The sequence below is a fragment of the Gobius niger genome (genome assembly GCF_951799975.1).
Source record: "Gobius niger genome assembly, chromosome: 15".
NCBI classification, from domain to species: Eukaryota; Metazoa; Chordata; class Actinopteri; order Gobiiformes; family Gobiidae; genus Gobius; species Gobius niger.
The window spans coordinates 8529451-8543729 of record NC_136866.1 but is presented as its reverse complement, the minus strand read 5'-3'; the positions used below and the strand labels follow the sequence as shown (position 1 = coordinate 8543729).

Here is a 14279-nt window from a genome sequence, read left to right as displayed (position 1 = left end):
AGCTTCAGACCCCATAATAATCCCCTGTGTTGATTTATTTAGCATCACGGGCGATTCATTAATTACAACAGACCTCAACTTTTATCAATATTCAAAAACACCTTCCTATGTCACTTCCTGTACCCAAGGTTCAATAACAAAAGAATCACGAAAAAATGTCAAACCAGGGAAAACTAGGTACAATTTTTTGGCAGAATTTTACATGTAATTGTGTTAACTTTGTTCTGGTGAATTTTGGACACAGAAATGACTTAACCTTTTTAAATGTCATATTTAACATTGCTTTTAGTCAACATCTCCATGGAGACGAGCTGGATACGTCCCTGCTCCCAGTAAAGTTACAGTACAGTACTTCGGAGAGGTGAACTTTTTTTTAGATAAAATAAATGCTTGTATTCTATTATATTTAAGGGTGAGATATTATGCGTTTTGGCTTTAAGTTTCTGCTTTAATGTTTTTACTGTCTTGTAATCAATGTAGAATCTATAACAATAGACAAACATTATATGAATTTACTATCAGACTATCCATCCTAAAATAGATATGCTTTAATAGAGATTTGAAAACTTTCTGACCCCGCTCCTTTTGTCCTGCACAGAAACAGTCGACCGAGGCCCATCTCACCATCATAAATGAGCAGACGTGGACATTTCATCGAGGTATTTACCGCGGTTATTTATAGGCCGCGTTTGCTGCGGCTCACGGTTGTACCTACGTGATGTACCGTAACTGTAGTTTTTCATGTCATGCAGCCTCTTAAATGGCAGATGTGATCAGAGGAGAGTTTAGGAGTCCTCCGGGAGATTTACCGGGAACGTTAGCTGACTTTTTATCATCTGTGGACATATCAAATATCAGAAAGGGCAGCATATACCGTGGTTGCAAGGCTGTGGCCAGGGTAAAATGTGTTGAGCGTTGGGAAAATAACCTGTATAGATCTTTGTGGGTGAGGGTTTAGCGTGTGTGCAGGCCGGGGTCAGTCTATGTGTGTTCCTCTACTTGTTACAACACCTCTGATAAGCAAGGTAAACAGCACCCCTATTGCGATCACATGACCACGAGCTGCATGAAAGGCTACCCAAGCATATAACTATAAAGCAATATTTTTGGGCTGTTTTATTCCTCCAGACATCGCCCCTGCCCTGCGTTGACCATTCAAGTCTAAAGAAGCAAAGACCCGGCGACTGATAACCTTTCGTCTGCCACTCAGTCCGCGGGGGGGCAAAGGTTGTGAGCTGCACTGGCTCAGCTGACTGCGCAGATTGACAGCGAGTCAGTTGAAGTGGCACGGGACGGTGTACAGTATAGAGCCGCTCCATGCCCCGGCGGTCAACTAGAAAGCATGTGTTTGTGTACGCGTGCTTAAGGAGTCATTAACCTTATGGTGACCCAGTAGGTGGTCATTAATTTAGCCCGGGCCTCCCCGAGACCACCACCGGAGCTACAGCTTCTGCCCCCCCCCCCCCAGTGGTTCTCGGACTTTCCACACCACATCATAAAATATTTGACCTTCTAAAAGCACCAAAGCCAGGCCAAGATCAAGAGCGAATCAGGACCAAACTGGGTCCAACATGAGAATAGATGGAAGTAAGTGGGTGTGATCCATGTCTAATAGTATTCACTTACATACTTTTATATCTGAAATGATTCCTAGTACTAATGGCTCCATACCTGTGGCTGGAAAACAAAGTTGTGACACTTAAAAACATGAAGAGACTTTTTCAGATGATATGAATGAAAATAGATAAATAAATATAAACAGTATATATGTGTGTGTGTGTAATTTATAATTAAAAACATCATCTTTATAGCCTTATGTAACAAATTTGTCATACATTTACAATCCGATACAAAACCTGGATCTTCACTTACTTAGCTTTGTGTGACAGAGGCTTTTTCGTTGTTTAGGTTTGGCGACATCTTGCTTTCATTGTGTACTTGAAGTTATCTGGAGCTGTAGTCTAAGCTGCAAGTGTGTGACGTCTGGCCAAAATGTCTTCAAATCTGCTCAAGGCCTGCTGCGGGTCAGAGCTCTGTGACTTTAACTGTTACTTGATATCAACTTATAAGATAGGGCCTTTGTTTTACCAACAAACCAATATGCACTGATAATATGGATTGCTGTACCTGGTTGTAAGAATAATAATTTATGTAATGGTGTTTTTAGGAGAAGTCACTGTGGCTCCGAGCAGGACAGGATCATAAAAGTCTAATATTGCCGTCTGAAATTAAGCTGTATATAGATTTTCTATGACAACGAAAACGAGGTCGCACAATGCATTTTACTGTATTTTCTCTGGAAGCCCCATCTTGAAGGAATTATAGGGAAATTTACAATAACTCATCATTTTAGGTTTATTAAATACTGTAAAACTCTACAACATTGAACATAAATAATGTGTATGGTATAAAATGCTGGGTTTAAAAGGTTTGTAAACTGTAGATTTTAAAGAACAGACTGTGGTACCCAAGAACACATGCCAACACAAACCCAGCTTTCATCTCACTGTGCCCCATAATCCTCTGCTCCAGCAGGCCGGAGTATGCAGGGAGAATGGGAAGGTGTTGGTGAAAGTCTGCACAGGCCAGAGGACGGACACACCGGCGCCATGGCGATCCCCAAGACAAGTTATCTCTCTTCTCCCATTGATAGTGCCTGTCAAAATAACTGCCAAGATACACTGGCAGGCAGGAACTGGTTAACCGCTGTTGTCCAATCAGAGGACCTGCTGTGTCTGTCTGGTCCACCTCAGAGGGCCGTCTAAAACAAAGCAAAACTCCTCAGACATGATTTGAATTCAAGTGTAGAGATATACTTAATCCATAGGCCTAATATTTCACAAATTATATTTTATCGGCAATTTACTCCATTAAAATCCGATTAACTTTTTCCACAGATTCCACAATTAAACATTAAAACATGTTTTTGGCTATTATCTTTCTATTTCCTTATATAGGGTTAGGGTTCCCTCTACAGTTATAGTAAAAGCTTTTATTTGTTTATTCAAAGTATTATTATTTTTTTGCCATCCTACAGAATATTCTACAAGGCCACATTTCTCATCATCTTTCATGATTGGTTCACAATATGCCCGTTAGCTCCAACAAGAAATCAGATCTATATGGATCAGTACCAGACTGTCCTACTACAATATGTGGAATAAGTCAGGCACATTAGCCAGGCAGCAAGCCAGGCTATCCTCCTCCTCGATTCAGTTGAGTAGCATTGCAAAGTCTCCCCCTAGCGGTAGATTATGTGAATGTCATGATTGCCCGGTGAGTGCTCAATTTGATAGGAAATAAAACAGTAACCTCACGTGCTTATTATTTAGAGTAGGAGAAAGCTGCAGACCAAGAGCCGAGACAGATCTACCGTGAAGCGAATCCACCGTGATCGTGCGCCCTCTGCTGGTGAAGGCGGATCTACACCGATCAACTTTTAGGAAGGTTGATCTACTTCACGCACGTGAGGAGTTAGTAGGCTAGTTATTTACATTTCTTCATGATAACAAAACAAAATTCTTATGAAGAAATTTGGAAAGTGTATTTAGATGCGTCTGTTGATTGATAAAGACAACATAACTTCGAACAGCATACAACTGCTTGTTATTTTTGTTCCTAAACGATCCTTACCCTAACAGCCCTAACCTATCCTTAATCCTAACCCTAACAACCCTAACCTAATCCTAATCCTAACAACTCTAACCTAACCCTAGTCTTAACCTTACCCTAACAACCCTAATCCTAACGATTTTAAACTAAACCTAACAATAATTGTAAAACATAAATTAACAAAATACCGTCGTGGATCTGCTCCGACCAGCAGAGGGCGCACTATCACAGTGTATACTCACCGTCGTGGATCTGGGCCCCGGGTCTGCAGTTTTCTATTATTAATTATTAATGCCACAATTTCGTAGATTCGATATAAATGTATTTCGTATAAACATATAAACTGATGGGAGAAATAAGAAAAAAGTGCGTTCCCTGACCGGGAATCGAACCCGGGCCGCGGCGGTGAGAGCGCCGAATCCTAACCACTAGACCACCAGGGAGCATGGTGCTTTCTAAAAACCTTTCATAATTATTTTTAACAGTACGGCATCCATAATGTTTTGATTTGTTATATCGAAAAAGAAAAAGACATTTGTTTTTTTCGAGGTTTTTTTTTTATATGCACGTGATTTAGAACACAGATTGTACATTGAAGTCTCTGAGTGCTACGTGTGAGCATAGACATCGACACCAGGGGGAACCCTAAGGGAGCGGCTTCATTCAGATGTTCGTGTGCGGGATCAAGATGCTCTTGAGGTAATGCTATTTTCGATCTAAACTAATCTGTGACATATCCACGTTTGCGATCCAAAAATGCCGTCATTCATTTTCAAACAACTAGACACTCTATGAAAACGTGCCGCTGCATATGTGTTACCATAAACACGGCTATCATGCGCGAAACCTCCACCAGGTGGCTATTGTCTTGTAAACAAGTGGCTAGCTAGCTTTGCTTACCGAGGCTGCCGTTCAATCAGCTGAAACCGTGGACCTTGATCGGTGCGTATTTACAGCGTTTTTGCGGTAACTGTGAGTGTCCGTCTTCTGGCACAGCGACTTATCTGCCTCATTCAGCCCCGGCGCTGTGATCTCAACATAGGGCTGCATATGGATGTTTTCTTCTGAGCTGCAGACTGCTACGCTAGAAGAGCTTTGCAGACGCTAGGTAAATCTGCACTGTCTTAATGCATTGATCTAATAAGACAGCTCTAGTACATTACGCAAACTACGCTGTTGCTACATGGAATTATTGTTGCGATTAAACGGTGTTCTCTTTTTACTCACTGTGTTGCGGCGCCCTCCTATATTACAACCAATCTCTCGAATTGATATATAGATTTAAGTTTCGCCCTTATTGCATAACACATGTGTAAAATATCAGAAGTGCCTTGCAGCCGCGTGCGTTTTCCATCCTGTTGGGCATGTGTCAGGGAGCTGAGTCGGTGCGTAATAAGGTTTTAACTGCGTTTGCCTGTAACTGAATAAGATAATGAGCTCAGTTTTGAAACCTACAGTTCTTGTTTGTCTTATACAGGACGAGGGGAAAGGAGTAAGAAGTAAAGGTTGATCGTCCCACGGTTGTGTCTGCTGGCCTGGACACGCAGATCGGGCGCGTGTGGGTGTTTTGCATGGCCGTGCAAGCCCAAGTGCACTTCTAGCCCTCTGGCCAGATGGAAAAGACGGAGAGGAAACCGGGGTATTTTGCGAGGTAAGTCAGTGACACCAATCTGTATTTCGTTTTAAAATACATGTGTTTACTCAAAATAGCAACGCTGCCATCATTAATAATGTCCATGTATGAAATATTGATGTGTTTTAATTAGTTTGCGCTGACATCACTAAAGCCTTGCTCTAATGCTTTGTTAAATGCTTGAGATGGGGGATCATTTTACGTCAGGGTCTGTGCAGCCATTCATTGTTCATAGATGGATTTTTAAACATCAAACAGCGATGTGATATAGTCCTTTAGGGATTGTCTTCCTAAGTTAAAATAGAAGTTGGTGAAATTCACAATCATAACAACACAAGAGGTTGGAGTTATCCTCATGTTGGTCACAGAATCGTCTTGCCTTCAGAAAATGTAGAACTGTTATGATTGAGGTCCCACGAGACGGTAACTCAAATATTGAAACATTGTCTGTTTTCGGCCACAGAGAGATATGTCAGGATGTGATGGGCCTTATCTGTCATCCCAGCTTCAGCTCGCACATGAGCCCTGCCAGCTCCAGATCCCCATATGTTCACCGCTTTCCTGACAAATGGAGCACAACATTTTGCAGCGTTATGTAAAGTCAGATAGTGAAGCACGTTGTAGCATTTTTTATATTTTTTTTTACAAAGGCCATGTGATGGTAGCAGATTGAAACGGGGGGGGGTTTACACATCTTAGTAAAAGTAGTTTATAAGACAATGTAACAATTATGATTATTATCTACAAAGGCTCCATAAATACTCGTCTGGACATTTAATACAGTATATTCTCATCAGTACATGGCTTCCTGTTTATGTAATATGCGGCTACAGCCACTCCGTCGGAACAGAGTAGATATTAAAAGTTGAGGGATTGCTGGTTCAACATTCAGGACAGACATTGGGGATTCCTTAAAATGCCTTTAAGAAAAACACCTTGCGTCTGTGAATTCCTGAGTTGAAAAGCAGATGTGAGAGGCCTGTGTTTCAGTGGGAGAGTCTGTCTGCAGTCTTATCGACCTACACTTCCATTACCCGTTTCAACATTATGGCTGCCTCTGTTTCCTCTTCTTCATTCTGCCGTGGCCCGGAGCTAAACGCCTCTGCATCAGGAGGACACATAATAGATGTCTCTGCCCTTATCCGTCCTTAACAAACTTAAACCCACACTTAAAGCTTCGCTGACCATTGGCTTCATACAGTTGATCCATTATCCTTAAGTGCACCACTTTTGTAAAGCAGCGCTGAGGCTGAACTGCATTGCAGCACCCCTCAGTGAACCCCCGGAAAGATCTGGACTGTAACTGCTATTACATAATGTCGAAAACTATCAATGATTAATGATAGCGTGAGGACAGTGTGAGAGCTGATCCAACAGGGCTCGAGGGAACATAAGCAAAAACAACTAATCGCACAAATCTGGTGATGCCACTTTTACAATGAGCTGCAGTACAACTTCTAATACAATAATAAATAAAAGATGCTTCATATCGTCCAAGTTGGAAGTTGCTATTAATCTAAGTTTTAATGTGAATCATGAAAACCATTTACAGGTTGAGTAAACCTAACAATACCGGATCGTGAGGTCTGACATCATCTTCTGATGATTCTTCTGTTGGTTAAGCTTTTTACATCAGCAGATAACTAACATTGATAGCTGACTGGAAATAACGATTGAGTAATGATTTGGAATCAATGCAGGACAACATGTCAATGTTTTTCTGCATCCTAACAGACTGAAGAGGCGTAAGCAGCTGAAACAGCTGGAGAAAACTGCCAATGAGCAGAAACCTCCAGTCATCTCCTGTCCTGACATTCCCAAGGGCACAGACCAAAACAGACGAGAAGACCCACAGAGAGCATGCTCAAGTAAGTCTGATGTGTCTCAGTAGTTTCAGAAAAGCAGTACAGAGCTTTAACTTTTAAATTACTTGCATAATGTGAAATTCAAAAGGAGAAATATGTAACATTGACACAAATAACTGAATAGTTCATTTAATTTCTTGTTCAGCCTTAGAAATCAAAACATTTGATAATGTTAATATGTTGTAATATTACTCCTCAAACATCATGTCCTCACTCCCCACGGAACAAAGCACAGCTATTATCTGCTGTCACACATGCAGCCGGCAGCTGTGTAAACCATGTTCAATATTGCTATAACTATATTTATGGCCCTCTTGCACAGAGTAACAGTGAAAATTCAACTTCCCAAAAGTTGTTTCTTTGAAAGGCGCATTTCTAGCTTGTTTCACTGAAATACAGTGACTCATGCAGCTGGTGTCTTCCTCTGTTACTCTTTCTATAGAAAGAGAAGTATAAAGAGAAGTCACTGAGAGCTTTTTCAATGGCTCTGAAAAATAATGCTGACTGTTGTATAGTACAAAGGTCTCATTGTAGAGTAAATTTGTGATGTCAGCGCTGTCAGAGGAACACGGGTGAAAATTCAATTTGTTTATCATGTAATTGAAAGTAATTAACTTTTATTTTTGTAGATGGTGGTAGTAAAAGTAATGAGTCAAAGTGGGAGAAGAGAAAGCCTCCTGGTACAGTGGAGTTTATTGTAAGTACAACTAAAACAGTTGCATTTTAAAAATGTGATTTGTCTAAAGGATGCTTGCTAAGAACGTCTATGAATGCATTCTTCTAAAGGTCGGACCAGATGATTCACTCAATAGCATCGCCCTCAAGTTTAACGTCACCCCAAACAAACTGGTCCAGTTAAATAAGCTGTTCTCTCGGAGTGTGTATACTGGTCAGGTAAGGCGTTCAACCAGCATCAAAATCCACTGTTGAACATCTTTATCTGTCCAGCTGACACTGTGTTGTATTTGATCAAAACAGAAGCTTTTTGTTCCTGATCTGAGCCCGTCTGACCAAAACTCTCCAACAGAAAACTCTCAAGTAAGTCAACTTCACAAAAGGGACATCAGTGTAAAAGTACAGCAGCTGCAGAAAGTTTCAGACTTGTTGTGATTATTTCTGTTACTCATGAAGAAACATTCTGGCTCTGTCAGCTACTTTTATGTTAGAGTTAGTCACCAAGATAATATTTGTTTATTCTATTGAACTGCTCCCCCTGTTTATTCACCATGCTGTCAGCCTTGCATAAAAACAGGCTCTTCAAAATCAAATATCATCTGCTCCCCCACACCCAACCTCTCAGAACTCTCTCTCAAATTACCACACTGATTTATTTACCTTGTGTAATGTTATTTTTGTTCTCTGTTGTGCACCCTTTTGTGCTGGATGTTGTGGTGTTGACTTGACTTGTCTGTGGAAACAATCTTTCCCACATGGGACATTAAAAGATTACGTATTTCTATTCTATTTCTACATATTTGAAAATATAAGAACATTAATTGATTTCTCATTTTTTTGCTTTATTATATATATCCCCTAAAGTTTGCAGATTTTATTGAACATGGTCAGAATGAAAAGAAAATGTTTCTAAACTTTCAAGCTTTTGTAGCAATGTAGAAAGCCTTTGTGGAGCTACTTGGAAAGGTCTTGAGCGCTACTGGTTGGGGAAAATCATTTGTTCATCTTTTCTGTTTTTAGTTGGTTGTTGTGTTATAGTAGATACAGAGAGGGGTGCAAATACACCTACTGTATGTCCATTACGTGAACTTGTGACCTGTCTTTTAGGATGGCATCTCAGACTGCAGGTCGGTCAAGTCCATCCGACGAGAACTCTCGCCTAATTCAGAGGATGAGAGCCCAGCGACGGTTAAATTTATCAAAATGAGCTGCAAGTACTTCACAGACGGCATGGTATGACTCAGCTGCATCCATCACACACTGTCCCTGTTTTTTTAATCGATTTTTTTTCATTTTTTCTTCTGGCAGGGAGTGGTGGGAGGGGTGCTGATTGTGACCCCCAACAACATCATGTTTGACCCCCACAAGTCGGACCCGCTGGTGATCGAGCATGGCTGCGAGGAGTACGGCCTCATCTGCCCCATGGAGGAGGTGGTCTCTGTGGCCCTGTACAATGACGTGTCCCGCATGAAACTCAAGGATGTCCTGCCATCGTAAGAGACGACTGGAGTTCCTCATTTGTTGTGCAACTCTTTCATGGTTCTTTTTTTTTTAAACATCTTTCTTCATCCTAGTTGTAGTTTTGATTTCTATGTGTGCCGTCTTTTTACATTTTTCATTATGAGTTGAGTCCTTTTTTTTTGTTTTGTTTTTTCATTTGATTTTGTGTTTTTCTGTTCCTCACTCGTTTGCCACCATCTTGTGCGGTGTGCTGTGTCGTGCCCCGTGCCCTGGTAGGGACCAAGCTGAGGATCTTTGTCCCGTGTACAGGCCAGGGGAATGGGAGCAGCTGCCTTCGGAGCGGGACCTAAACCCCTTTAGTCGCTTCGAAGCTAAAAATCCAAAGAGGCCCATTGTTTTGGATGAAATCGACTCCACCCTGTTGGAAACTGGTGTGTAATTGATTTTTACATTTTGTTGTTAAACCTTGTCAAACCTACTTGGAATAGTATGTTCTAAGCTCTGAAATCCTGTTTACTTTTAGCATTATTTACTGCTAAAGCGCTCCAGTCTGTATTTGGTGCAGCTAAGAAACCTATTGCGGTAACTATGGCAACTGCTGAATTTTTTTTTTTTTGGTTTACGGTTAATGCCTCTGTATCTTCTCTCGGCACATATGAACCTAGGTCAAATTACTGGCTCATAAAGGGAGACTATTGAAAATGATGTGCTTGTGGTTGGTCATAAATGTGGCAGCTTTGCGAATCCAATCTCTTCCAGGTTCAACGTTTGTCGCTTTTCTATTTCGAGATTTCTTTAAAAAAAAAAGCTGTGTCTCCATTAAGTTGAATAGGCACCTGCCTTACACCTGAATTTATGATAATATTGAACCCGGAAGTGTCCTCTGCATTATTCACCAGCCGTTCTGCACTCCGGCACCAATGATTTGTTTGCCGGTAGCCAAAAATGGTGGCTTGTATCTCATTTTAATCACGTGTAATTCCCCTGCTGCCTGCGGAGGGCACTCCAAGCAACATATGGCATCCCTGATAGTGCGTTTTCGACTACTCACATCAATTTAAAGGTGCATTATCATTATGTAACATTTTATGCTGAAAAGAAGCGTTCATTTTAGTGCGTATTTCACCTTTTTAGTGACTGTGCTTTCCATCATAGTGGCCTCTATTAACAAAACCTACCAGAAAATTAAAACAATTGATCCTGGAGTGTCATAGGGGCCTCCACGATGGAAAGTAAAGACACCATTCAGCTGCTGGGTCACTGGAAGGTCAGATACACTTTTTTTACACTTTTTTTTTTGCCACATAAAAAGTTACATAATGCACCTTTTTGAATTTGAAAGCGTGAAATATGAATGCTGAGGTATCCAAAAGCAGGTGCAGATTCATGCATGACATGTCCTCTTTAAAAGTCAAATCTGTTTTGTGCAGCGAGCACAGAAGGGGATCAAACCGAGAAGTCTCCATCCGATGAGGGATTCACAGAGCTGGAGCCCACTGTGAATGGCAGCACTGAGGAGGCAGAGGTGACTTCCATGACCCTCACCTCAGATAAAGACCAAAAGGAGCTTCTGGGACAGAGTTCGTCAGTCCAGGAAAACAGCCAGGACACACCAACCAAGGGAAAGCAGCAGGAGGAAGAAGAAGAAGAAGAAGACGAGGAGGTAACCCAGTGTAGCTCCACTGGGGACGCAGAGTCAGTACAATCTTTATTAGAGACCGGCAAACAGGGTAGTAAAACCAAAGACGACCGAACTCTGGACCACGAAAAGCTAGATTCTGTGAAAGAAATCGAAGATGCTATGATGGCAGCCCAAAAAACTGTTTGCACTCAAGAGGATGTGCCAAATGTCCTCAAGGTTTGTTCCAAAACATTAGAAAGAACAGAGGAAGTAGCCGACGGACCAGCAGGAGGAAATGAAGTCAGTGAGGAGGAGAAACGGAAGAAAAACTATGAGGCGGAGGTGAAGTCGTGGCTGCTACAGAGGATGCAGGCCCCAATCGAAGGTATAGCTTATGTAACACATCGAGAAAAGCCATTTACTCTGCAGATTACAGTAACATGCAGTAAATGGGACCCGCTTGTGTGTTTTTCTTTGTAGATATGCTCCTGTCATCGGAGGACAAGAGTAAAAACCCACCGATGTTTCTGTGCTTCAAAGTTGGCAAACCAATGAGGAAGTCCTTTGCGAGCGGTTTAACCTCAAGCCCGGCCCACACTTTGGGAGGCTGGGGGAGACAGCCAGAGTATTGGTTTGCGGTGCCACAAGAAAGGTAGGCTAAGCTATCTCTTCGAATTGACCTTTTCCTTACGTATGGTTGTAATCCCTCTGCTTTCGCCTCCCAGGGTGGACCATTTGTACTCGTTCTTCGTGCAGTGGTCCGACGTCTACGGGAAGGAGGCGCGGGAGCAGGGATTTGTGGTGGTGGAGAAGGACGAGCTGGACATGATTGACAACTTCTTTGGTGACCCAGCTTCTTGTAGCTGGGAGGTGGGTTTTACAAGCAGTAAAGTAAAGTACTTTTTAAGATTGAGGTTGCACTGACCTTATTTCATTTCTAGATTATTACCATCAATGAGGCAAAGCGCAGGCAGAGTTTCGGGAGCTGTGAGGCCGATTTGTCCGTCGACGTGCTGCCGCTTCTCACAGACGCCAGTGACCTTTTAGAGGACACACACATCGAGAAGGTAGGCCCTTAAAAGCCACGTGATGTTTATTGACAAGCACTCATTGAAGGTGCAGAGAAAACCCAGGTCACGCCAGAACTCAATCCGATTATCTCGCTCTCTAGCTCGCCTGTCGATTGCCGGCCCGGGTGCAAGGTTACCCCTGGAGACTGACCTATAGCACTGTGAAACATGGGACAAGCATTAAAACCCTTTACAGGAGCCTGGCGGATGTGGACAGCCCTGTGCTGCTGGTCATCAAAGACATGGATCACCAAGTGGGTTCTCACATTGACGGGGAAAAGGCTTGTTGGTATCTAATGTGTGGGTGATCATTATGTTCTGATGTTTAGATATTTGGAGCTTTCTCAACTCATCCGTTTCGAGTTACTGAGCACTTCTACGGCACGGGCGAAACCTTCCTCTACAGCTTTTGTCCCGAAATCAAGGTCTGTATGTGTTTATGCAGCATAGTGGGTTAAATGTTTAATGTTGTTGGTGGGAAACTGACACAAGGGAGTGATTATCAACTTTCACACTAACACAACTTTGTTTTTGTCCTTTTAGGTGTATCGCTGGACCGGAGAGAACTCTTACTTTGTCAAAGGGAATATTGACTCTCTGCAGATGGGAGGTGGAAGGTACATACAGTGTTTTACTTGCATGGGAAGTCTTTCGCTGCATCAAATCCGACAAACTTCTTCTCTTCGTTCTAGTGGGCAGCTTGGTCTGTGGCTGGATGCTGAACTGTATCGGGGAACTACCACTAAATGTGCAACCTTCAACAACCAGCCGCTCTCCGCTCAGCAAGACTTCAACATCCACAGCCTGGAGGTCTGGACTTTTGAGTGACATTAATCAAGATCCACTTCTATCCACAAGTTTAAACATCCCTGGGTCTTTTCTTCGCTGCTCAGAGCCAACCACCTTCACCCCAAATACAGTCAAGAGAAAGGTGGAATTCTGACTATTTTTGAGGAGACGGTGGGTAAATGTTGGCTTGTGTTTTTTCAAAGGTAAGATGATTCAGGGAATGCGTTGGTAAACTTACGAAGTGGGTCTAACCCGTTGAAAAGTTGCAAGTGTACTTTGAATTGTGCTGTTCGGAGATGTGAGAAAAAGACTCGTCCTCACATTTTATTGGCTGCCTTAACTTTCACCACTAGCTGTCCCAGCATGCAGACTGCCTTATTTTTTTTTTCCAACATAAATGTGTGGTCAAAAGGGAGACACTGAGGCCAGTCTGCTTCTGTTACTGATGAGGGTATTTGTGTAAATACCGAATTATAAATAGCGGTCCAACAAGCAGCGTGCTAATTTATGTAGGCACTATTGTTTATTATTTGTGTTTAAAATGTACAGAATTGTGAGCTGACATCCAAACTCTAGATGTTTGAGCAGTGCTTTGTTTTTGTTTTTTTCCTATATCACAAAACTAAATCAAAACTTGAATTTGTGTCTATCACCACAGAGGATTGTAGGTCCTTCACTAAGCATTCACATCCAGTCAGTTCAATATTTTTTCTAATTGTTTACATAAAAGCACTCTGAGAGGCATTTCAGTTTCGTAAATGTTTACTCTTCCAAAACGTGTTAGAGCGCATATGTATGCTGATTCTTCACAATGACTAAGTTACAAATTTGCTTGTCTCTTTCATTTTCTTTTTCTCTTACAAATTTAATTATTATATTTTTTACATTGTATTTTTACTTTTTGTGGTCTTCAATGAAAATCAGATTTTCTATTTTGCTTTCATTCAACGCAATTCAACAAGCACTACTCCTAAAACGCACTAAATCATAACACATTGTCTTTCCATTTTTGTAGTTATTGTTCAATGCTGCAGCCAGCTGTACATTTATTCTGTCACTTTGCACTAAAAGGGTTTTCCTCACTGAGGTCCAAAGTTAAAAAGCTTTTTTTTTTACGTATGTAAAGTTGCCACTGAATGTTGGTTACCAATGATACATTGGTATCAAGTTTACTTCAACTGGGGGAAAAGGGACGTTCTTGGTTTTTTCATGCTACTAAAGATAATTTATTTTTAAGGGATATTTACACCGGCTTTTGGTGCATGAATATACAATTCTGCAAATGCTCAATACCATTATCATACATGTCATACTATTTACTCATTGCTTTATGTTAAACTTTGTTGTTGTGGCTGTTCAATGTTGTCACTGTGAATGCTCTCCAAGACAAGTATTACTTGTAAATCCATAACTGATGTGATTTATCAAGAATCTATTTATTGTGTGTTATTACAACCACATTTAAGCCTAAATAAATGGTAATTACACAGCGCAATTGTTTTTGAACTCTTGTTTATTTATTATATTTTTATTTAATTGTTTTTTTTATACCA

At 41.4% G+C, this 14279-nt stretch overlaps 1 protein-coding gene across 3 annotated transcripts; it reads left to right on the top strand.

Annotated features, from left to right (window-relative positions):
- The first annotated feature begins 4208 nt into the window (after nucleotides 1–4208).
- ncoa7b (nuclear receptor coactivator 7b) lies at nucleotides 4209–14192 on the top strand. 3 transcript variants are annotated; one of them, XM_079571724.1, is made up of 17 exons: nucleotides 4209–4311; nucleotides 5090–5263; nucleotides 6980–7113; nucleotides 7740–7807; nucleotides 7897–8004; nucleotides 8089–8148; nucleotides 8893–9018; nucleotides 9094–9278; nucleotides 9523–9677; nucleotides 10677–11252; nucleotides 11348–11519; nucleotides 11593–11737; nucleotides 11809–11934; nucleotides 12039–12191; nucleotides 12267–12362; nucleotides 12481–12554; nucleotides 12630–14192. In XM_079571724.1, the coding sequence occupies exons 2-17, from the start codon at nucleotides 5226–5228 to the stop codon at nucleotides 12763–12765; spliced, it is 2352 nt and encodes a 783-aa protein (XP_079427850.1). In that variant the 5' UTR covers nucleotides 4209–4311; nucleotides 5090–5225; the 3' UTR covers nucleotides 12766–14192. The 3 variants fall into 3 exon arrangements, with proteins under 3 accessions (XP_079427850.1, XP_079427852.1, XP_079427851.1); XM_079571726.1 differs by having other exon boundaries at nucleotides 9556–9677; nucleotides 12630–14190; XM_079571725.1 differs by lacking the exon at nucleotides 4209–4311 and adding an exon at nucleotides 4517–4720.
- Nucleotides 14193–14279: the final 87 nt, after the last annotated feature.